The sequence below is a fragment of the Lissotriton vulgaris genome, chromosome 2_1 (assembly GCF_964263255.1).
Source record: "Lissotriton vulgaris chromosome 2_1, aLisVul1.2, whole genome shotgun sequence".
NCBI lineage: Eukaryota > Metazoa > Chordata > Amphibia > Caudata > Salamandridae > Lissotriton > Lissotriton vulgaris.
This window is the reverse complement of record NC_141687.1, coordinates 941780448-941805823: the sequence shown is the minus strand read 5'-3', so window position 1 is coordinate 941805823 and position 25376 is coordinate 941780448. Positions and strand designations below refer to the sequence as shown.

The following is a 25376-nucleotide window of genomic DNA, read 5'->3' as shown; positions in this document are numbered from 1 at the left end:
CCTAGTCGCCTCGATGCCAGGAAAGGGTGGGTAGGGTGGCGACAGGCGAGAGCGCACATCCCGAGGGGAGCCCGCGCCCTCTGCCGAACGAGGACAGGGCCTCGGAGACAAACTGCAGGACCTACCAATCGGCGAGCGACGCCCTTGTGGCCGTGGTTAAGGGAGATGTAACAGGCGGAATTGGCAGCTGCTGGCCTCCGAGGCAGGGGCGGACGCTGGGAAGACACCGACCTGGAGACGCGGGCCGACAGCAGTTTCATCCAGCGCTGCCGCCTTAACTTCGGTTTGAGGTGCTGACAGGTGTCGCAGTCCGTCGAGTCATGGTGCTCGCCCAAACACCACATACAAATCAGGTGAGGGTCCGTTACCGACATCTGACGTGCACAAGAGGTACACGACTTGAAGCCTGAAGGCATTCGCACAATGTTCCTCTACGCAAAGCGTGAAAAAAAAGGCCTGAAAACAGGCCAAGACACGAAACAGATCTGCGTTGCACGCGGAAAAGAGGAAAACTGACGTTCGGGGGGCTTATGTGACCTTGCTGACGCAACGCCCGTGGACAACGTCAGGGCGGAGTCATGTGGTACCGCCACTGACGCACAGAGATGCTGTGGCAAAGGAAATTTCCGGATCCAGCCTTACGCCTGGGGATAATTCTACGTTAAGGAATACATTAAGGAATCTGCAGCTAGTAGGCACTAGCAGATGGCACCTGTAGCAAAATACTGACACTCGCATACTGGAGGTAATAATTGGCATAATGGTCACCCTTAAGTGAATTACTGGTAGTGGCATACCAGGATTATTTAGTGGAATATGGAGCACCCATGGAAATATGATGCCACTGGCATGCTGGAGGAAGATTTTGCACCCCGGCACCTTTGGAGTTAGCTCACTGGAGATACTTCCTGACATAAGAGAGCAAAACTGTGGCCTATGGGAAGGGGGCATCAGGATAAAATACTGACCCTGACATACTAAAAGTAACTTTGACATAAGATCTATTAATTGAATTAATAGCAAAATTCGGACACTGGCATATTTTAGGTACTTTTTGGCATAAGAGGGCATCCATGACATATGTGGGGCTTGCAGGATCAACTGATGGCCCTGGCACAATGGCGGTAATCTTTTACATGTGGGGGCACCCATAGCACATGCTGAAAACAATGCAGTCTTCTCCTCATTATCGTTAGGTTTTGTTGCCTTGGCACATCATGAAAGGACTTGAATAAGAATGAGAATCCGTTCAGAGACTATGGCTTTTTAGCAAAATTATGTGAAAGCTATGCTTTTAAATACACTCTTTGATCCCATTTAACTAAATTTTGTTCAGGGGTAACACCCCCAAGATCTCCTAGAAGAGGCCTGGCTTGTAACAAGTCAAGACCAGAGGTTCGCAGGCAGTCCATGTGGCCTATTTGTGCCAGGTTTTCTCTGACAAAGATGCGTGAAAGTTGTAACTGGGTTGTAATCCCACTACAGACCCACACGGCAAGTTTGTGCCGAAACAGAAAACAGTCAAGGTGGATCATACCATACACATGCATGACTATTTTCATTTTGAACTCTAGGCGCATGTTCCACTAAGTTGGTTCAATATGCCTAATTATTAGGATTGAGGTTTCGGCACAATGTCAACAGAAGCACCCATAATAAAATCAAAGGTATCCCTCATTGGGTGCAAGTATTGAATCTTCATGCTGATGCAATCTACCATGAAGACAATTCGGAACCGGTTAAATAAATCATTCCACTTACCTGTGTGGCCTGAATGTTAATGACTTTATAGGACAACTCCTCTGGTCTTGTTAATGCAGCGTGCCTAAAAATAAAGCAGAACTTGTGATCAAGTACAATGCAGCTATTATATATAGAACAGCGGCTTGAGCAATTCTTTTTTCTTGTTCACCAAAACATCCTTCACCCCCCAAGTCAAACAAGTTAAAATGACGAAAGTTTCTAGTTCTCTATAATGACATTTGCCAACATGGATACTGATCAGCGTATTAGGGTTTGAAAGAAGCCCCTGCCGCTGAGATACATAGCTATATGGAACACAAGGACGGGATTCTGATGTACTTTTTCCCCCAAAATACTTACATGTCAACCTCCACAATATATTCCAGATTCCCGTTCTACATTTGCACGCCTTTAGCCAGAAACTTGGATGGGGTGATATGGAGCTTTCCAGCAAACAATGGAACTTCAAGAAGCTGTCTGAGTTGAGGTCTTCCCTGCTTTATATTTTCAATAAGACACTGCTGATAAATGTACAACATCGACACCCAGTAGTGTCTGGTCACCACTCAAGAGTCGATAACATGAGATTCTGTTTCAACTGAATAATAGTAATGGAACCTATAAGTATGTGAATAGAGTAATTGGGAAAAGAGTACTTGAGAAACAAGTACAAGGTAATAGTCGCTTATTCTGATTGTGATCCAGGGATAAGTGAGTATCTGCCCACAGTGAGGATGCAACAAGGACCCAGGTTATCCTTAGCTTTATCATACCGATGAAGTAAAATCTGGTTTGCCTAATGGGGTTCACATGGGAAGCCACAGACTGCATAGCCAGTGCTACAATAAAAAGCAACACTAAGCAGCTGTGTATGGGCTCGCAGGCACAGAGGTTCCAAGAGAATGGGCGGCAGATTGCCACTGCCTTTTGTGACAAAAACCTTTGCACCAGTCCTGAATTGGATGATCACATCATAGCAGCCTGCAACTCAATGATCACATATATTATGCTGTGATCCAGTATCACCTAACCAGAAAACTTAAAGCACTACTGAATGGCAATGCACAAGCTTTCAGTGTCAACACAGCTGTTTTAGTAATTGATTTCTGAATCATGTACAGATTCACCCTTTGCCTTTCCTGGCTTGCAGTTCAAACACTATACAAATTTAAAAATACTTTTTCAAGACTGACGCAATCAAATGTTGACTTACTCTTCCTCCTCATCGGATGTGAACAAGTTCAAACGGAATCCTGGGTCACCGGCACTTGGTTTCTTCATCTCAAGCCCTCCCATTAGCCTTGCTAAGAGGTTCAGCTCTTCTTTGGCCAGAGGGTTGGGAGCAGCGTTCTCCTATAAGAAGATAATAATTCAGTAATGGTCAATGCAGGGTGGCTAGGTGACCAGAATACAGCGCTTATAATTACTACAAGTAACAGATGCATCATCAGCTAAAACACATGGCATCAAAGAGCCACCTTTTTAGCTAAGATAAGTCCAATAAATGAATGATCTGACAATCAACCTGATACAATCCTATTTTTCCAAGGATGAAAAGGGAAAGCGACGTATCCCAATTAAGCCATGCATGACTGCAAAATGTTCCCATAGCCACATTTTATTTACTACCTTACATCTCCTGGAGCAATACACAAAAAACATGCATTTTTAAAAGCAATTCCCAGTTGGAATTCGCTGTTGGGGGCAGAGGGCAAGATTAGGGCGTGTGTTTAAAGAGGGTATGCAGTTCCTATGTGACAGGGGGGGTGGGAGTTGGGAGAAGATAGGGGTGAAGGGGAAAGACAGGTCTTTCTTCGTGCTGCCCTCACACATCCAGAGTGTTGTCATGCTTCATCATAGGGCAGGTCACCCTCGCCAGGCCGGCGCTGCAATGCCTGACGGGCTCCCGAAACCAGGCCTCTTTGTCAGGGATCTTTTGAAGATGAAGCGGTTAGGTGCATGTGGGTGTGGGGGCTGGGTAGTGCACAGTGAGATAAGATAAAACAGGTCTAGGGCAGTCCCCTACAGTTAATTTGAATGAAAAGGTAGCTCTAGCCTAGGTAAAAACAAAAGTGGGCCCCTGTGGGGATATAATGTTCCTAAGGGGCAGTCTAAGTGTATAAGGTCGACATGTTTCATGCCTATGCTTGCCCCTAACGGGTCAATTGGCACTTCTTCAGGACCGTGGTTAAGTGAAGTGAATGGGTGCACTACCACCTGGTATTCGATAAATGGATGTGAATTGCCAGGGGCGGTTGGAACCCTAGTTGACGTTAACTGGGGAATAGCTGGACCCTAGTAAAAACGTCAAAGGCCGACGGGGTGGCCGGAGCACAACGTTACTCCGGATGTAGTTTCTGCTCAGCAACTTGCTGTCATCCTACCCAAGCTCCCCATTTGGGAGCCTGTGTGCAGGACCTCATAACCCAGCTCTCAGTCCCTTCCTTTGGTTAAGGTGTGGCCATGAGTGCAATGTATCTACTTTCATTTAGCGTCTGGCCACCATCCATACTAGATCAGCACCCACTGCTGCTAGAGCTAATGCACTGGTTCCCAAAAGCCACATGGTGGTGAAGCAGGTCTCATGGTGACAGCTGGGGTCTGCCATCCATTGGGAAAGGCACTGCAATATATATGCCTTAGTGGGTATTTGCATCTCACTATAATGAATTACAAAGTTGTGCATCTGTACGAACCTTACATGAGCAGTTGAGTGCATAGGGCTTGCAATGCCGACAGAAGAAATGCCTGTTCTCTTTACAACATTCTACATTCACCTATTCTAAAGCAGAGCAGGCAAAGGAGAATGGTAATAGTCTGGAAAGTCATTGCCCATACAACTTAAAGGCACTCCTTCTTGGATTTCTGAAATTTTACCCAATGCCCATTGTTCTTGTTGTCTTTTTCAAGTCCTCTCTTTTACATCTACCAGCTCCAATATCTGTACAAGTCTTAGATAACAACAATGTTTTCAAATGGAAACGTGCCTCCCCAGAAGAGAAGAAAGCCTGGTAAATAGCATGATTTTTGGCTTTCTTTGTGCACAAAAAAAAGAGACCAAAATAGTGGCACCCAGAGCAAAGACAGATGAGACATTGTGTTGGAAATTGGGTTACTGTTTGAGGGGGGTGAAACCCTACTCAAGCATAAACCACAATCATTGCCATGGTGAAGTCACAAGCAACCCCAAATTAGCCTGTGCTTAACTCTCTTTGAAGGTTAGCACCGAGTAGTCTAGCTTAACTTGGAGACAATGTGTATAATATTTATGCAGCTCTTCAGACAGTAATAAAGTAGAAACGCAACATAGGAAAAATGCCAATCTAATTCATAAAAATAGAGTAAAATGTCATGAAATATTTCACACCAAAACAACAAAAATCTAATCAGTAGAACCGGAGATATGCAAGTTTAAAGACATCAGGGAAACTAGAAAGCATAAAGCGCCAACTGCGGTTACCTGGTTGCGCAGGAACAGGACAAAGTCACAAGCTCACGCTAACCGCGATGGAGAGTGGGCCAGCTACAGGGACCAAGTTGAGCAAGAGTACCTTGAATCCTGGTTGCGAAGGGATGCGAGTACAGTGTCAAGGATGTGTCACACAGCAGAGGCAATGCGAGGTCGGCCGAGGAGATGCGTTGCGCAGTGGTGGTTACGGGGAGCTGTGAAATTGGAAGTGATGTCCTTGTGTAGAGATATGTCACACAGCGGTAGTTCCGGGGAGCTGCGAAATGCAAGGCACTTTCCTTGAGTGGAAATGCGTTGGCTTGATGGGCTGTGATGGGCGATGCGAAGTCCTTGTTTCGGGGGAAGTCCTAACAGCAAAGGCGAGGCGTTGGTTCGGAAGGCAATGTGTTGAGCACCATTGGTGATTCGCTGGTTTACGAGAGATACACTGCACACATAGGAGATACATTTGTTCTGCTGGGTCCACATACTGGCAGGCAGAGCACCTTGAGGCTTTCTTTCAAGGGTCTAGGACTAGGGTGGCACCACTTGGGTGGGCAAGACTCACAGATGGCAAAGTCCAGGTTTTGGTTCAAGGTTGTTGATCAGATATCCAGCCAACTAGGCCTTGGAGTCACTCTGGAGTCCTGTGTTTAGAGTTGCAGGTCCAGTCCTTCTCACCCAGGCAAGAGGGTAGCAGATCAGCACAGCAGGAGAGCAGGTTTCAAAGTAGCAGTTCAGCAGAGTGGCAGTCCTTTCAGCAGCACAGTAGTCCTTTCTGGCAGAGTTGATAGGTTCTTTAGTGTACTGTACAGTTTGGTCTAAGGGTTCAATATTTATACCTTGAGCCCACTTTGAAGTGGAGGAGGCTTTTAGAGGTTTGCATCCCCCTGAGATGTCAGACATCAACCTTCTTCCCTGTCCTGGACCCAGCTTGTCTGGGGTCACAAAGGACCACAAAAGAGTGCTCAGGCAAAGCCTTTGTGATGCGTAAATGTGTAAAATGACAGCTCCTCCCCCTCATTAACTCAGAGTGGACAATCCTGCCAACACTTATCCTCCCTTTGTCTCACTGTCTGGGAGCAATATACAAAGCCCAACTGCCAGCAACATCTAGTCGTGTGATCCAGGAGCAGGCTGTAGGTACCAAATGGTTAGGACAAAAGAAATGTAAACTTTCTAAAAGTGATGTTTTCAGAATTGTGGTTAAAAATCCAACTTTACCATTCAGTCCTTCTTCCTGGCAGAGTCGACAGGTTCTTAAGTGTACTGACGAGTTGGGTGGAAGGGTCCAATATTTACAACTGGTGCCCACTTTAAGTGGAAGAGGCTTCTAAAGGCTTTCATCCCCCCCGAGATGTCCGGCATCAACCTTCCCCCCTGTCCTGGCCCCAGCTTGTCTGGGGCTACAAAAAACCAGGGTCAAACCCCTTTGAAAGAGTCCTCAGGCAAAGCCTTTGTGATGTGCAAATGTGGTAAATGACAGCTCCCCCCCTCGTTAACTCAGAGTAGCCCATCCTGCCAACACATATCCTCCCTTTGTCTCACTGTCTGGGAGCAATATACAAAGCCCAACTGCCAGCTACATTTAGTCATGTGATCCAGTAACAAGTTATAGGTACCAAATGGTCAGGACCAAAAAAGTCAACATTCTAAAAGAGACATTTTCGGAATTGTGGTTACAAATCTGACTTTACCATTAAAGAGTGCTTTTAATTCCAATTTGTTAGACATCAAGCTCGACCTGTCTACTTGCTCCCAATTGGAAATGATCACATATTAAATTTAATAAGGTAACTCAATATTTTGCCAGGTCAACATGGCAGTTTAATCCTAATACTGCACTCACAAGCTGCAATGATAGGCCGGAGACATGTTTAAAGGGCTACTTAAATGGGCGGCACATTCAATGCTGCAGGGCCACTATTCACATTTGATTTACAGGCCCTGGGCACATGTAGTACCACTTTACAAAGGACTTAGAAGCAAACTAAATAGGCCAATCATGTGTGAAACAATTCTACCATGTTTTAAACGAGAAAGCACAGGTACTTTCACTTTAGCACTGGTTAGCAGTGGTGAAGTGTGCAAAATCCTAAAAGCCAAAGGATTCAGAAACCAGGAGGGGAAAGCAAAATGTTTGAGAATTAACCTGCAGAAAGGGCCAAGTCCAACAGAGGCAGAATATACAGTCCTAAAATAGATCGTCATCAACAGTTAGGTAAAGTCCACATCACCAGCAAGTTGCATTTGGCAGGTTCTATGTCGTAGTCAGTATTACAGTTAAATGCCTCTGGTATATGAGGAATGAATCAGCAGAACTAATTCTGTTCCATACCAAATCAACGTTTCCCTTTATGCATCAAAATAAGCGAGAGTGAAGCAAAACAGGCAACCTTCCATTAGTACTAAGTTGAGCACAGAATGTACAACCCTAAATGAATAAATAAACATTCCTGTGAAGACCTTCTTTGCAAAGTTTCCTATATTATAGCTCTCTTTTGCCTAGCTATAACCCACCACTTCCACTAAAGAGACAGAACTTCCAGCTCTTGCACATATGCGCGTAAGCATACCAACACAGTTGAGGAGATACAGACTCTCTCATCAGCCTTCAAATATGAAGAGTAACCATGCTGCGAAAACTAACAACCTCCCTTACTGAACAACACCACACAAGCCCATGTGCCAAAACAATGAACAGCAATTAAAGAATAAAACATAAGGACAATTGTGCACAGGGCAAAATGTAAAAAGAGAAGCACAAAATGGCTTTATCAGAAACTTAGAAGTCTTGACCCTCACCCAGGGCTGCTAGTGCCGCATCGAACACTCCCCAGGAGAATTCTTACAGTCACTACACAGAACAATGAACATTGCAATGTTAACAATTCGCCCTCCCCCAATGACTTCCTCCCAGAAACACCCACTCATTTGTAATCAAAGCATGCAAATACAGTGATATAAATGTTTATTTAAATAATGCTTACTTTGGTATGTGATGCTGAACTCTTAGACGTCCCTGACATGTGCGTCTCAACTGGACGGCTAACGCTGTACCTGTGGCACAGAAAGAAGTCAATCAGATGCCAGAGGGTGCATAGGAAGATTTCAATATAACTTTTCAAAGCATCGGATATCTACAACTTGCAGGATGAGGAGTTACCGCTACTGATAAGTCAAATTTAAACTAGTCTAAAGGAAGGAATACTGAAACACTGGCTAATTCAGTCTGACAGAGAGAGGGGGTGAAAAAATGGTAATGGGCACAGTTTCTTACTTTCTTAAAGGAATTTAATTTTAAAAAGCAGCCCTTAATGGAAAAAAATCGCTCATGAAAAAAGGGAATCACATACTATGTGCACCAGATTAATTCTGTAAACAAGACCACTCTAAGAGTCAGAAGGAGGGTAAGCACAGTTCGGGAAAAAACACTTAACATGCTTGACCTTTACACACGCAGTTAAGTACCACAAAAGTTAGTATTTTTTTAAATGACATCATTTTTTGATGATATAAAAAAATGGGTAAAGGTGCAGGAAGATTAAGAGCATTTAGAGTGTATGCAAGGGTTTAAAGTTGATTAGCGCCTGGAGGCCCCTCTGAGTGATTAACGCGCTTTACAAATCTCGGATTGATTGATTGAAAGGTGGGTAGAGTAAATAGAGGTATGGGTAATTTTCAGGTTCAAGGGAGGGTAGAGATAAAGGGAGTGAAGTCCCTAAGGCCCGACTTCATTCTGGTCAGACCCTTCAATCCATCTCAGACTACAATCTCTCCAAATTCTATCATATCTGCTGTAAACAATAATACCATTAATGTAATTTGTCCTTATCATTCTTTGAACTGAGAAGGGGACATAGAGTGTCAAGGCGTTTCAATAATGACCCAGATATAACACCTGCTGAGACACGCAGTCTGGATCGTGTTCCCTTATGAATAGGTCAAGGCCACTAAGAAACATCCCTAGATAATTCTTCTAAGAGTTGTAGTTCGAACTGAAGTCCCTCATTGCTCCTTTTCTTGAAGATATGTCTAGGACCCCATTTCTTGTGCCTACGATCTATAAGCAACATTCCTAATACTATGACAGAGGTTTTTATCCCTGTCAGGTGACCTTAATTCCAGATTATCCTACAAGATTATCCTGCAAAATGCCACCCGAAGACGATCTTGGTTATAGCTGGCATTTGGAGAAGCAGCTGCATCCCAGCTGACGCTTCTAAGAGCCAGGAACACGCAGAGAGCTGCCACTGCAGCGTGTGGTTTGCCTTTCATAGGGAACACTTCCTCTGCGGCCATTCTGATAACAACAGTTTGAGCTGCCAACAAGGTATGCAGTGCTCCGCTTCTCCCATAAACTCTAGATCGCAAGTTGCTCTACTTTATGCGTTCCTAGGGTAGCACACAGAGGTAGGATTTGGGTATTAGGCTTTTAGATGGCATTTTAACCAGGTTCGGGATATAATTCGCATAATTATTTGACGTATTGAGGCCACTTGGCTATAATCTGTGCCCTTCCTAGTTTCTCTCGCTGCGACAATAAGGATCCGTACCACAGTTTATTGTGTAAGGGAGCTATGATGACAATTTTGGAGAATGTCATGTGAACGTTTCCATTTTGCATGTATGTAGACATTCACATCCCAAGCTGTGCATTTTAAGCTAACAATTTGAATATGCATTCTAGTCTTTCTTTAGAAACTGCCCTATGTTAATGGGCGTGATCCACGTTGTGGTTGTTCCCGCACTAGGAAACTGGAGCTGCACCAAGCTCAACCCACGGGCAACAAACGGCCCTAAATACCGACGCTGTGTAACCTGACACGCTACCCCTATTCTGACCACACGGAAACCGATTATCTTCGGTACCGCTCTCGTGTTTACAGAAACATCCCGATTAGGACCGGGACGGAATTATCACCGGTCTCCCGATAACGCGCCTCGATCGTTTAGATCAGCCCTGAAGATTCACAGCCACATGCTGTGATGAAACACGTGTAGGCTAGAGTGATAAGCACAGTGATTCTGAGAAAAGAACACTGTTGAACACTGTTGAACAATAAAACTGTTGAAAACTTATGTGTGGTTTGATCTATCCCATTGGTTTGGCCATTTGAAGATTGAAACTTTATTGGATACATTAAAGTGTGCTCTGGATTTCTGTCTAATTTGAATATGCCTTTTATATATTTTCCCATGGATTAATTAGGCATACCTAGAATTATGAGTTTCATTATTCTTGTTTATGCATCCCTTTTGATCTCCGTAAAATCTCATGACAGTGGTTGTTCTATGTTTTTTCATCCTTGTATGCCATTTCTATGATTGATGGGGCACAATATACAAATGAGGCCATGACGAAGACCTGTTGACGTTGAAACACGTTGCCGAAAATAAACTAATTTGAAAGTGGAACGCTCAGTGCAATTTCCTTGTGCCCCACTGATTTGTGAGGCGCCACTTTGACATTTGAATATCGGACCCCTACCCGTCGTTTTGCACCAGCCCTTCACGTGTGTGTGTGTGTGTGTGTGTGTGTATGTAAATATGTATATATATGTATATATATGTATATATATATATGTATATATATATATGTATGTATGTATGTATGTATATATATATATATATATGTATATATATATATATATTTTATTTTTAAAAAAATGTTTTCTTCTTCTAGCACTGCTATCCCCATTGCTCGATTTCCTATGCTGTAATTTCAGCTATGGTTGGACAGTATTGGGAACTTTACAACGTGTGGCCTTACTGAGAAGGTACTCGCGTGCTGCATCGCGCTTCGCGCCCTACGTGCCGCACTACTATTTTTAAATTGTCCTGTTTGAATATTTGTGTTTTATCAGTTGCATTTTTCCCTTGTTTTTACTGGGACTCTTTGAACCCCTCTTACCTGCACTGTAATCGGTTCCCCACCGCTATTTTAGCGGGTCCGGTTCCTGGGGTGGGATTCTCTTTGGGTGCCATCTTGGAGTGGTGTGCACTCCTATTGGGTGACATTGACGAGCGCTAGAGCGCTCCGGCTGAGTGGAGGCACGCCTATTTAAAGCTCCCTTCGCCGCGCAGCGGTATCGCGCAGCGGGCGTGCCCTCGCTGTGCCTGAGTCGTGCCAGAGTCCTGCCCGTCTGCGCCCGTCAGCACAAAGGAAGCGCGGGGCGCGGCAGGACTCTATGCCTTTTCCTCCTCTTTATGACATCACCTATTATTAGGCATCAAAGGGAGGATTTATTGGCTATTCGGGAATTGATCACTGTTTGTGTTCTCCCACCAGTGGCTCCGTTATGTGGTCCCTATCGCTGTGCATGTGGGGGTTGGACATTTACTACCCCTTCCCGCATTCGATCTTTGGATTTACCACCCCGGCAGAATTGTATGCCGGGAGCGCGTGATTTAAACATTTGGAAACTGAATGTCAGGTCACTGGTAAAACATCATCTGGAGATTTTTGATCTTTTGTCTAATGAGTCCCCTGATGTGCTCTTCTTGACCGAAACCTGGCTGCAGGACTCGGATCTTTCCATACTTAACTTAGCCTTCCCCTCTGACTACGCTATTTTTACTCTTAACCGTGGTACTAGAGGGGGTGGAATTGCGATGGCTGTGAAGTTGTGCTACCCATGTGAATGGAAGGTTCTAAAGCTCTTAGAGTGTGAATGTGCCCGCTTCAAAATTTCATTCAACCACCATTTTGCCTTTTCTGGTCTTTTAATATATCGCCCTCCGGGCTGCGATGCTGCCTTTAGGGCTGCTCTCCCGGATCTTATTAGTACAGAGGCAATAGGATGTGCGAATTTTAATGTCCTTGGTGACCTCAACCTTCATTTTGATTGTCCATCCCTGCCCCCTATCCGGAGCTTCCTGGCTGACTTAGAAGTCTTTCAGCTTTCCCAGCTGGTGACCCTCCCCACTCACCGAGATGGGCACATACTCGACCCGCTTTTTACTAATCTAGAGGGTATTAGAGTACTCGGTCCTTCTCAGCTGATCTGGACTGACCATATGCTGCTGAAAATGATTTTTCCCATGTCTGAACCTCCTTTTATATCTCAGGAGAAAACCATTCTTAAACGACATTGGAATAAATCAAAACTAGATGACTTCTATCAATTGTTGGAGAAAGCTCCCCTGGGCCCTATCACGAATGTTGATTGTGGTTATGACTCCTTTTGTGAGTGGATTTCCCGCGCCCTCGACTCCTTGATTCCCTTGGTTTGGTCCAAACAACGCTCTAAAGAGCATAGCCCTTGGTACGACAGTACTTTAGCGTCTCTGAAAAGAGCCTGTAGGCAGGCTGAAAGGCGATAGAGAAAATTGTTTGATCCTGTGCTTAAAGCCTGTTATTTTGCTAAAATGAAGGTTTATCATAGAGCGGTATGTAGAGCTCGCGCAGCCTACTATGCGCAAGAGTTTCTGAATAGCCCCAATCCCTCTAAATTGATATTCAAGGTGCTAAAAGACCTTATGGCTAAGAGGGTAAGTGCAGCTGAAATATGTTCGGACTCCCACTGTGAGAGTCTGGCATCTTTTTTTCTCGAGAAGGTGCAAGCGATTTATCGCACCTTCCCGACCGGCTCGCTGAATTCAGAACGAGCCAGCTGTATAATGGATGACAGTGAGTGTCTCGACACTCTGCCTCCCTTGTCAATGGAGGCGTTCGACTCCTTGAGTCAAAAAATTAAGTCGGGTTCTCCTGCGGATCCGCTTAAACCGGTTCAGCTTAGGAACATACTGCCGCTATGCCGTACCCCAGTGCTGTCTCTTATCAACCTGTCTCTATCTTCAGGTATAGTGCCTATTAGGTGGAAACAGGCTGTAGTTACCCCTATCCTAAAGAAGGCTACCCTGGGTCCTCTCAAACCTGAGAGCTACCGCCCCATTTCTTTGCTGCCCTGGGCCCCTAAAGTTGCTGAAGCCCATGTGAATGGTATCCTGGCAGACCATCTTACCAGAGCTAACATTCTAGACCCCACTCAAAATGGGTTCCGTGCGGGCCACAGCACGGAGACGGCCCTACTTTTCATGGTTGAACACCTGCGCTCTGTGCTTGATGCTGGTCGGACTGCGGCACTCATGTTATTACATCTGAGTGCAGCGTTCGACACGGTATCACACAGGATTTTACTTCAGCGCCTCGAGGAAGTGGGAGTTAAGGGGTCTGCCCTCTGCTGGTTTCGGTCTTTTCTTAGGGATAGATCGTTCCAGGTTGCGATTCCACCTGGCAAATCTAAATCTTACCCGTTGGCCCTGGGGGTCCCACAGGGGTCATCACTGAGTCCCACTCTATTTAATCTTTACGTTAGACCGCTGGCTGCGGTCGTCAAGCGATGGGGCCTGAGGATGGTCTCATATGCTGACGACACGCAGCTGGCGGTCACGTTGAGTGGGGACTCTGATGTGGAGGCTCTCAGGTTCTGCGACGGTGTACGGGCTGTGGCAAATTGGATGAACTCTAACTGTCTCCAATTGAATACTAGGAAGACAGAGGTCATGGTGGTCGGAAAGCATGCTGGGCTGCGGAATGACAACTGATGGCCTCCTGAACTGGGCATGACCCCTTCTCCGGTATCGGAGATAAAGAATCTTGGGGTCTGGCTTGACCCGGCACTCAGCTTTACTTGCCATACCAAGACGGTGACAGCCTCTTGCTATGGCACAATTAGAGGACTCAGGCCAATACTCAAATTTTTTGATGCCCCCACCAGACAGCTGGTGGTTCAGGCATCAGTGTTGTCCTGCCTGGATTATGCCAGCTTGCTTTTGGCGGAGATTAACCAGGCTGAACTTACTCGATTGCAGCGAGTGCAAAATGCTGCTGCTAGAGTAGTGGTAGGTTTGCCCAGGCGGTGCTCGGTTTCTAAAACATTGCACTCGCTTCACTGGCTTTCCGTAAATCAGAGGATTAAATTCAAGGTGCTTTGCCTTGCATTTAAAATCCTCAAGGGTATGTCCCCACAAATTCTGGCGAATCTGTTAACACCTTATGTCCCCCTACGGTCCTTGAGATCCTTGGGCCAGAATTTGGCGGTGGTTCCACGCTTCAGGCTGAGTAGAACCGGCGGCCGCTCCTTCCGAGTGTTAGCTGCAAAGTGGTGGAACCTCCTTCCTGTTGAGATTCGGGCAATTGATGACCTCTTTCAGTTCAGGCGTGCCATTAAAACTTTTTTGTTTGTCTAAGTGTAGGCTGTTTTCTTTCCCCTCTTTTCGGTGTTGTGTTGTGTTTACCTTCTCATAGCGCCAGGACGCCACTTTGCTGGGGCAGCTGTGCGCTGTACAAATAAAAATAACCTAACATAACATCATGGACATTTAGCACCCATCGATGGGGATAGCAGTGCTAGAAGAATTTTTATTAGGATATTCACAGGGCTTTTCAGACACTCTAGAGATTGGGAACCAGCTACAGAAGAAGGCAGTCAGCCTGGGGTGGTCAAAGAAAGGCTTATTTAGCAACTCATTTGTTGTATCCTGCTCTTGTAAATGCAATGTTATTTTACCACCAGTAGAATGTTGCTGTGATGATGCTGTTCGGAATGATGGAAATCTGTCAGAGAAGTCACAGTTGAGTGGGCTGAGCAGCATGCTGGCTGCTCCTGGTGGGGCTTGTACTATTCATCTTTGTATCCTGTAACCTTCTTGAATAAATCCTCATAAAACTCATCACGGCTACCTGAGGTTTATCACCACATAATTGCAATCACCTTAATTGCTTGGACAAACAATTATACCTGAGGAGAATCTGGAAATGTAGCCCTGGGGACCATCTTTGTGATTTAAGGGGGATTCCCTTTATCATGACTACTATGCCTTCCTTGCCCTTCATCTCATCCAGCGGTGTTGGCCCTCCTGGATGCCACTCTGCTGAATGGATGAAGGGCCTCATGATGATCAGAACTTCTATATCTTGCAAGGTAATCCTACCTGCCAACCAGGGCCGGACAAGCATGTAGATCAAGCAGGCAGTGCCCGACGGACTGGTCTGACAAATCATTGTGTGGGCTGAATTTTTATATTGGTTTCCCTGACATTACTGCAAGCCTTTTCTGCAGCAAGCACAGATGTATGCAATCTCTGATAACTTGAAAAATACCAATACATCATGTATAAGTTCGAAGTTGGTTTAATTTGCAAATGTGGATCAATTTTTTAGGTATCTGGTTCACTAGTGGGAGCCACTTTATGTTGGTGCCCAGGCCCTTTTTTTTGCCATTGTCTGACAACAACTGTCGACAAATATGAAAAAAAAGGCCAGAAGGTAGGCACATCGTAAGGATGGATTTTGTTTTTAGTTTGAGAGATCCCCTTGAAGAGACTCTTTGGCTGAAATGGTAAAGGGGTTTGTGATTTGCCTTTGGAGATAGAGCACATTATATGGCGAAATTGGGAATAAGATACATCTCATCTGATATAACAGATGCCCTAAAAGGGAATGCCACTCTGAGCAACATATATATAAATATTTGTAGGAATGAGGTTTATTCTAAAATGTACAAATGTTTTGGTGCCAGTGCTGTGTTCCACCATTTTACGTCCTGAAAACAATACAGCATTACTCTTAATCTGCATAACACCATCCATTATTTGTGATTAAGATGAGGAAAGCAGGGTGTTCCTGCCACTCTGGAGTTACTCACATCACCAAAGTAAGGAGATGGAGTTTCCCAGAGCATGACTGCCTCCTGCTTCCCTGCTCCATCTTCCCCCATAGAGAAACGGTGGCAAAAAAATCCCAAACATCACAGGACATTAATAACTAAATGTATTGACAGACTGCCATCTCTCTACTAATAGTTTTATTGATCTAAAACAATGTAGAACTTATATATCAGTCTTGAGCTAGCATAACGATGCTAACTCCCAGTTATAATGACTCTTTCTAGCAATTCCTTTTAATATTCAGAGGCTTTTAAATATTAAAAAGTATCTAACAATCATAGTTAACAGTGTTTTAGAAACTGGTCTAGGTGTTTGCACCGTTTTCGGTTTAGGTGGTCATCGATACTGCCAAAATCACTTTTACCCACCCCATTTGGGTTGCAGGGGAACACAAGGATTCCACCAGCGGAGACTAACCAGGCTCTGCGAGATGAAACCCTCGACATGGCAGGCAACCTGCCACAGGACCACCAGGTCATAGGGATGTTTGTCTCCGTTTATTTTAGGGTGTGGCAGCCATTACTAGTTTTTCCTGTATAGCACCGCCATCAAACATTGGCCATGATGCACAAGGAGGTTTGCCCTTGCATTTTACAGTCATTGTATTTTCTTATTTCTCAAAAACAAACTCTTGCTTAAGGAGTTTGTTTGCAAAACACAAAAAGGTTGTCTATCAAGCCCATATGTACTTGCAGGCAGGAGGGGATCTCACCATAGTACAGGCAGTCCTCTGCTAAGGAAGTGAAGGCAGTATCCTTCACATACCTGGCAGCCTTCACCACAAGACTTGAAATATCTAGTGCAGCACTATTTTTAATTGTTGTTAATCTACATTGCTTATTTAGACCTATGAGGTCATTTGGGACCCAGTAGGTACTGTTATAATATATGTAATGTAATGTAAAAAATTCTTATAGAGCGCACTTACACCCAGCGGTTTTATGGCGCTATTAGCAGAAGGGAGACAGGAAGGACCAGGCCGAGGCGAAGGAGAAGAAAAGTAATTGTGTGCCCTACGGAACAGATGTGTTTTCAGAAGAGACCTGAAACGGGGATAGGAAGTGGTGAGCCTTAGCTCAAGAGGAAGTGCATTCCAAAAGGAGGGGGCAAGGAACGAGAATTTAAGCCCTCCGTGTTTCTTGCGTTTGAACGTGGGAGTTTTGAGTAAAGCAAGATGGGAAGACCGGAGATTCCGGGGGGGGGGGCATAATGATGAAGAAGAGAGGAAATAAAGGCTGGACCAAGGCAAGCCAGCGACTTAAAGATGGTGCAGCCCAACTTAAAGTTACACCGTTCGGCCACAGGAAGCCAATGAAGGGCCTTTAACAATGGATGGACATGTTGGTGTCTGGGCTGTTTAAAAATCAGTCGAGCCGCCTGGTTCTGAACCAGCTGTAATCGATTCAGCTGGTAGGCGTGAATGCCGACATATAGTCAGTGGGAAGGCCCTGCCTCTGATGGTTCGGCAGCCAACCATCTACCAAATCTGAGACCCCTGCTGACTTAGACGGGATCTTTTTGGCTGTAGGACTTAGGGGGAAAGTGTAATGGCAGCCAACCAGCTATCTTAATTTATTTTTTAAATGAATCCCCAAATCCCCTTTTGTTCCTCACAATCTAGAAAGAAATGACCCTGATGTATTGAAAGTTTTCTCAACACTTGGGAGTAATTTTTTCCTGTTTTCCACCTCTATTAATTCCATGGAAATCGCAAGCAGGAAAAATAGGGTGCTGGAAGGCCTGGGTTACATAAGACATGCAACCAGATGCTTTAAACTCAAACACCCCATCTATAGTGGATGATCAACCGGTTAACGGTTTCTGATGGTGAAGCCAGGAGACGCTCCAAACCCCTAAATATGGGGAGCTGCGACCCAAAAGAATTGCAGAGCAAGACATCTCCAGGTTTTTAGTGGATGTCCTGTGTATGCCACACTGCAAATGTCCCCCTTCATATATTTATAAAGTGTTTTACAAATGTTTAGTTTAAAGGTAGATGTTTCGATTTTGTTTGCTTTTTATTGATGTATTCAATTTTAGTTAATACAAAACCTTGAATAATCTCAAAGAAACATTTTGTAATATTTTACTTTCTATAATTTTTTTAAAATCTATTATACAAGTACATTATTTGAATTTAGTATTCCTTTCTGGATATTTGTAATGCTTTTGTAAGTAAGCCTACCCCTTTTAACTCTTTAAATTGCTATCTAATCTGTCAGGTAAGTCATTCTTCAGATTAAAATTCACTCAGATTACTCTTCCAACAGAAAGGTTGCTTAGGATGTGTCTTTGCCCGTTTTTATGTTTGACAGTTAAGAAATGATCACATTTTGTCAAGTTGCCTTTTAACGGCTACAGATACAAAAGTGGCATCTCCTAGCACTCAGTGGTGCTGCTTGGCTTTAAGGCCCAACAATAGATCTCACACTTGCATGAAGGAACGTCGCATATTAGTCAGAGGCAGCATTAAAGGTTAGTTAAAGGGATGGTGGATTGAAAAAACCTAAACGTAAACCAAGCTAATATGCCTTGTACTTAATAGTCTTAGGGACATTGTCATTCAATCCTTCACCCGACTGCTTGGGTGCCAAAGAGATCTGGAGAATTGACTTTATTTTAGCAGAAGTCTAGGGTAGTGAACTTCATCACCCTGAAAAACAAAGAAAACAGCATATTTCTCCGAAAGATCGACCGCTGACTCACATGTTTGTTCCCAGTTTGATGGCTCGGTCTCCATAAAGATCATATGAGCCCTCTCTCGTAGGACAAGAATAGCTTCCACCATTCAAGAATTCAACTCGCTTCACTTCTTCACCGCTAAAATTAAACATCCTGTAAAAATAAAAAATAAACATATATGACAACAGCCTGCCACTGTAACTAATATTGATTTTTTTGGTTTGTGCCAAAAGAGAATACACACAAAAGCCTTCAAGCCATAAAATGCAACCTGAATTACTGATGTTCACGGCAGCTAGCATAGACTTACCAAGAGAAGTAAATGGAATTGGTCTAATATAAATGAAGCAAATACATTGAATATAACATTGATTGCCAAAAACAGTGTGCACAAACATCACCGATCAAACAATTCTTATGGAAATTAATTTGTGCACTTAAAAAGAAAGCTCTGTGGACAAAAAACTATATTGCGCTTCTGTTGAAATAAGCCAGGTGTAGGTCAGGGTGAGAAGGCAAAACAGATTACAAGTGCATGTAAAAGAGTATCTACCTCCCCCCAACAAAATACACATCAGACTCAACATGTCATCTATATATTGCATGTTGAGTCTGATGTGCATGCCAACCCTTCTTTTGACCAACTCACGCAAGCTGAGGTACGGTATGTCATTATGCCGTACCTCAGCTTGTGTGAGTTGGTCAATCCTATCCCTGCCCCTCACTCACCATACTCAAATGTTCCTGCCTGGCGATGCTTTCAACATCTTTCTCCTACCTAGAATTTACAGCAAAATCTTTCAAAAGTAGAATATGTTTTCCTTTTTTTAAGCAAATATTTTTAACAGGCAAGGTTACATAAACAATTCTAACTGGTAAAACATGTTTAAGAGTTTTTTTTAGGTGATTTTAATGAATTAGTTTTCATGCTTTATTTACAAAACAAAACAATTTGCAGGAGTTTGATATAAGTTGTAATTGGTCACTAAATACACATTTTTGCAATTGAACAAAAAATATAGCAAATTCCGATTTTGCAAACTCCATCTGTCCACTGCCAAATTGTGGACATGAGACCTTGTGCTGATTATCAAGTTTGTTCAGAACATCCATGTAGTTAGATGTAAAGTTTGATAAGTCTGCACATCTATACAAACTACTGACCACTTTAAAGGTAAATATCACAGTACGAACCTTGTAGCAAAGCTTTCTCTTATCTCTGCATACAGATACAAAGAAGGTATCACTTGACAATTAATGGAGAATTGAGACTTCACGAACATTTGCACCATCTCCTATTGTACAAAGACTGCAAATAATGTCAGGAGGACAAACAGTAGATCTTAAACTACAATGGGGCTTTAAGTTGCATTTATTTTGTAGAAAAGCATCTCCGCAAGAAACGCTTGACAGAAATCTTGGGTTAACACCATATTTAACAAATAACACAACATCGTCTGAAGGGAATAAACTCAGCTTCTGCTCTATAACCAGATGGGGAACAGTGAATGAAGAGATGTGGATTTACCTTCTCACATCAGCGCCATGAAGGAAATGTGCCATCAACTGGAAACTGAGTCCTACTGGCTTGTTAGTTCTCATATTAATATGTCGAGGGTAATTTCCTGATTCCAATCCCAAGGCGACCAGCCTTCTCCTAGCAAGGCAGTCATGTTAGCTTAGTGCCAAGAACAAGAAGAATAAACTCCTGGATTGTATTCCACTACGTTGAGGAGCAGTGACATCATAACACTTTCCTCACAACTGTGTTCTCCATAACAACATTCAAGATGATTTTCAACTGTGCCTCCTTGACTAAACCGCCTAACCACCCCTTCCCCCCACCAGCTTCCATGATTTAACCATTTTCTTGCCATTTATGTATGGTTAAAATACATGGCTGAATGGAACTTTTTAAATGAGCAGCAAAATAGAGAGGAGTTTGGAGTTGCATTTTAAAATTGTCTAGTATTTCAACGTAACTAACAGAAAGCTTTATTTGACAAGGCCAGTATAGAGATCGTAATCAGGTGACACACCCAAATGTTAGACCGCACCTTCTTTAATAGTCCAGCTGAGACCACCATCTGACAAGAACAATCATATCTGAGAAAATGACTCTATAAATTCTCTGACAGATTAAAAGATACTGTTCTGTTGGGTTTTAGTTAGAAAACAGGCAGCAATGGGAGTGGAAGGGGAAAAGTCGTAGCCCTATGACAAGGCAGGAACGACGATTACCCAGGGAATACTTCCAGTCTCAAAACTGTATTCCCGCATCTAGTTGCCACTAAAACTTAATCCAAGGGTTGTCTGATAAAGATCCGGTAGCACCACATGTTCAACATATTTATCGAAGCTAAAAATCACAAAAATAATCTAACTGGTGCTCACTAAACAGTCAGAGGTTACCATTAAAATCTCTCTTGGAATCAGAATCCCTGGTTTGCAAACCCTTATTTCACCCTTTCTGCAAAATACATGGCTGGAGAATACTAGGTTATATACCCAACCTCCTCTTGTAAGGAAATGTGATCGAAGTGCATTTATAGCCCATATGAAATAAATGCTTCCGCTCAACACTTACAGGGTCTTGGTAAAATTATTCCCTTTTAGCATATACTCCGGTTTTGGTTTTTAAATGAAAATGTCTTAAACACAAGCAGGATCTGTACTAGTAATATTTAACCAAAATCAAAGGGGCTGTGCAAATGAGATCACTTCCTTTGATAGCTTCTGTAGATATCACCGCAATGACAGCACAAAACCTTCAACCTTAACAATATTACAGGCAGTGACAATGCAAACTTTGAGCAAGATAACATCACACGAGCGTTCATTCTAATTAAATCACAGGAAATACCATAACAGTACCTTCATCATACATCTAGTACGAATGAGAATTTTTTTTTAAATGACACCAACCCAGATAGAAATACCACCAAATGAATATCATCCCAAATCACAAATAAAATTCTCAAAAGCAATGTCTGGATCAGTGTCCTCACGTACAGTGACTCTGTAAACATGCCAATTTCATCAATAGGAGTGTAGGGAGAAGAGGAAGGTAAGGCCGCCCCCCGCTCAAGCCACAGTAAACAAAACACGCCTTACCTACTATTAGTACATCCAAATTTCACTAACCAACAGGGATAATCTGATGAGCCATCTAGATCCTCCAAGTGTGTTAAATAACACTAATCTGATGGGTCAAAGATGTAGATTTAAGGAAAAAACAGACACAGGTCCCCAAATCCACAAAAAGTGTGTGAAAACAGAGAGAGTGCCTCACAGACGTAACTCCCGAGAGGGTTCCTGGTTAGCAATGCCCAGTATACCCACTTCTCATCATCGGTCACTCTCTCTGTGTCTCTCTGTGTGCAGTGTACACAAATGACCAACAAACAACCAAGTGTATAAATACTAGTAGTGGTATGTAAAGAAAATAGCCAATACCAGAGTGCACCTTTGTAAATAGTGTACCAGTGCACCTATGACCCCAACAAGAAATATAAATATAAACCCCTGTGTAAAGTGCAACCAAAAGTTGATTTAAAAGGTTTTTTGGTAAGGGTTGCTAGCTCTCAATCTTTTATTCTGGTGCTGCAAGCCTACCAGATTAAAAATGATTTTTCATATACCATACAAGTTCAAAGTGCCGACATGTTTCATTGCTCTCCTTTCAGCAATTTCATCAGTGCGGTCTGGGGTTCTTGGTTCATAATCATCACACTTATATATGTATTGGACATGTATCAAGTAATAAAACAGAACACAGAGGTAAAATCAAAAACACCCCGCAGACGGGGGATTGTGTTAGCGGCCACTCACACATTATACATCGATATAGGTGCCAAGGAATTACCTTCTGATTGCCACATCCGGACGTACCTGCAACCATACAGGGGACCCCGTGTCATGAGATCACGTGTCCTTCGGTAACTTGGTATAACTCAAGCTCGCTAAAAAGAGTAAGTGTATACAAGGGAAGATCAATCGTTTGTCAGCCAAAAGGTGCAAGTAACACTTCAGCACTCACGCCTAAATTTTATATAAATGGCATCCCGTTAATCACGGCGTGTTTGCCTGTTGCCATATACTTATAAAATTGCTCGTTTACGAACTACCTCATACTAATAGTAGAAATGTTCGTACAAATGGCAACATGCTAGAAGAGAAAGCACTCCATCCTCCCCGACCTTTTGCACCCGGTATATTTCCAACAGGGCAACGTGGCGAGCCCGCCTCGAATTGTCGTCATACGTCCAAGCAAGATGGCTAAATCTCAAAAGACAAGCATACCTCAAAGACATGAGCCTTTCAAGTATCATGTAAAATCCTTACTATTGCCGCGTCCCTCCGGCGCTTCCGACGGTCCCACAACCATCTTGCCGTCTCGACGCGTAAGTACCCACAGCTCCAAGCCACGCCCTCCACGTTACGTGACGCGTCGCGTCAGCAGTAACTGCGGCGGCCCTTTTGGATCGGATTGAGTGTTGTCCAATGAGTGACTCCCACAACGTTCCCAACAAAAATTATAAATGAACGGAACGATGCAGTGGTTTCAAGAGATACATCCACATCATAGTGGGGAAAGATTAAGTGTAGAAGGTCATTAACTAGATGGAGCGTGCCTGCATAGTGTGAATAAAGCACGGGCGATGTTGAAAAAGCACAAATAGAGCTAATATAAATACTACGGGCCACGTGCTGTAATACTGTTAGACCTTCACAATATATAAAGCCAAACATCATGGTCACAAAAGTATGTAGCACGGATATTCACATGTAACAAGGGTCTTCGTATTAGCACCAAAGCAAAAGCAGAGTGGGCTCAGGAAAATACCGAGAAGGCTCAGAACAAATGCTGGATATACATAGAGAGAGCCTATGAACTCACACCCTATGTTGTGAGCTGCTATGGTGAGTAAACACAATACAGGGGTCCTCACGTGGGAAGATAAGGGAGTAGCTGTAATTACCTCCTACTCACTTTATTCCACTCGATATTTTCATTCAGCCCCTCCCGGTCTGCTCTTTCTGAAAAAATCCGCTGTGCCTCTTTACGCGCCAGGATGAGATCTAAGTTATGTGTGTCTCCCACCACTTTCTCTAGAACAGTCCATGCCAGGTCTTTTTGGTCGTGTCCTTTCTCAATGAAATGTTGTACTAAACGAGTAGTCAACTTCTTCGCTCTTATTGTGCTCAAATGCTCCTGTATGCGAATTTTTATCTTGCGAGAGGTCAGGCCAATATAGTGTAGCCCACAACTGCAAGTCAGCCTATAAATAACATGTGATGTATTACAGTTACTGAAGCGGTTAAGGAACCATGTCCTCCCACTCTGCAGACTAACGCTTTTCATGGCTGCGGTGTGACTGCACACTGAGCAGCCCCCACATGGATAATGTCCATTCGGGACAGTGATCGACTGGGCTGCCACCGGGCATCGAGTGTGAACCAATTTGTCCCGTAGGTTAGAGGCTCTTTTAAAGGCAAACCTGGGTGCCGGCATTTTACTAGTTGGAGTGTCTAGGATGGACCAATGCTTTCTAATAATTTGTCTCATCTTGGTGGACAAAGGGTCAAAGGTGGTCACCACTGGAAGACAAACCTGTTTCTCTTTAACATTTCTCTCCAACAAAGCCTCCCGTGGAGTGTTTAGAGCCCTCTTTCGTGCATGTTTTATGACCTTCGCCGGGTATTCTCTATTTTTGAGTTTAGTGGCGAGCTCCTCCGAGTGACTAATGAAGGTCTCAGTGGTGGAGCAGTTACGCCGATATCTCAGGAACTGCCCCACTGGGAGGTTATCCCTGAGTGCTCAAGGGTGAAAAGATTGATAATGGAGCAGGGAATTCCTATCAGTGCTCTTGTGGTGTACACTGGTAGTCCGTTTGTGGTCCGACACAGTGATGTCCACATCAAGATACACTGCTGACCTATTGCTGATAGTCCAGGTGAACCTAAGACTGGTGTCAGCTTCATTGAGCCATTGCAAAAACGACTGAAGTTGGTCCTCTGCACCTGTCCAGATGCAGAGGACGTCATCGATGTATCTTTTCTGGAGACGAGTCTAGCCGGTGGCAGTGGCTGATTCTTTCTGCTAACGCTGTGTGTAACAAGACCTGCACTGCGAGCGCTGACTACAGAGCGTCTTTTTAAGCTTAGCTATCTGCTGCTAATTTGAATTTTGACAGTGTATTTCTTGTGTATAATTTTAAACTGTGCCTCACCTGTGGGCTGACTAAATTTTGCTAGGTGATTCACTCATTAGACTCCCGCCCCGGTCCGCCGCGTCCATTATGGGCGTTTGAAGCGGAGGGTGGAGGAGGAGCCCAGCACTTCCTGGCTCAGGGCTGCAAGGTCAGCGCTCTAGCTGCGCTGTACGAGAGAGTGAATAAAAGACCTGCATTTTCACACTCGCGGGGTGGAGACGAGTCTAGCCGGTGGCAGTGGCTGATTCTTTCTGCTAACGCTGTGTGTAACAAGACCTGCACTGCGAGCGCTGACTACAGAGCGTCTTTTTAAACTTAGCGATCTGCTGCTAATTTTAATTTTGACAGTGTATTTCTTGTGTATAATTTTAAACTGTGCCTCACCTGTGGGCTGACTAAATTTTGCTAGGTGATTCACTCATTAGACTCCCGTCCTGGTCCGCCGCGTCCATTATGGGCGTTTGAAGCGGAGGGTAGAGGAGGAGCCCAGCACTTCCGGGCTCAGGGCTGCAAGGTCAGCGCTCTAGCTGCCCATTCCTCTCCCATAAATGTGTGTGGGACCGCGACCGCGCAGCAGACGCGTGCAGCGGGCGTGCCGGAAGCGCGCCGAAGTT

General features: G+C 44.0%; 1 protein-coding gene across 2 annotated transcripts in view; it reads right to left on the bottom strand.

The window, feature by feature from the left end:
• The window catches only part of OSCP1 (organic solute carrier partner 1), a 137647-nt gene that overhangs the window by 69719 nt on the left and 42552 nt on the right, over positions 1 to 25376 (bottom strand). For both annotated transcript variants that reach the window (XM_086956464.1, XM_086956463.1), the window contains 4 exons: positions 18572 to 18700; positions 8182 to 8251; positions 2957 to 3096; positions 1762 to 1825 (listed from right to left, as the gene is read on the bottom strand). In XM_086956464.1, the coding sequence (XP_086812590.1) occupies positions 1762 to 1825; positions 2957 to 3096; positions 8182 to 8251; positions 18572 to 18700 (403 nt within the window). The remainder of the gene's footprint in view (positions 1 to 1761; positions 1826 to 2956; positions 3097 to 8181; positions 8252 to 18571; positions 18701 to 25376) is intronic.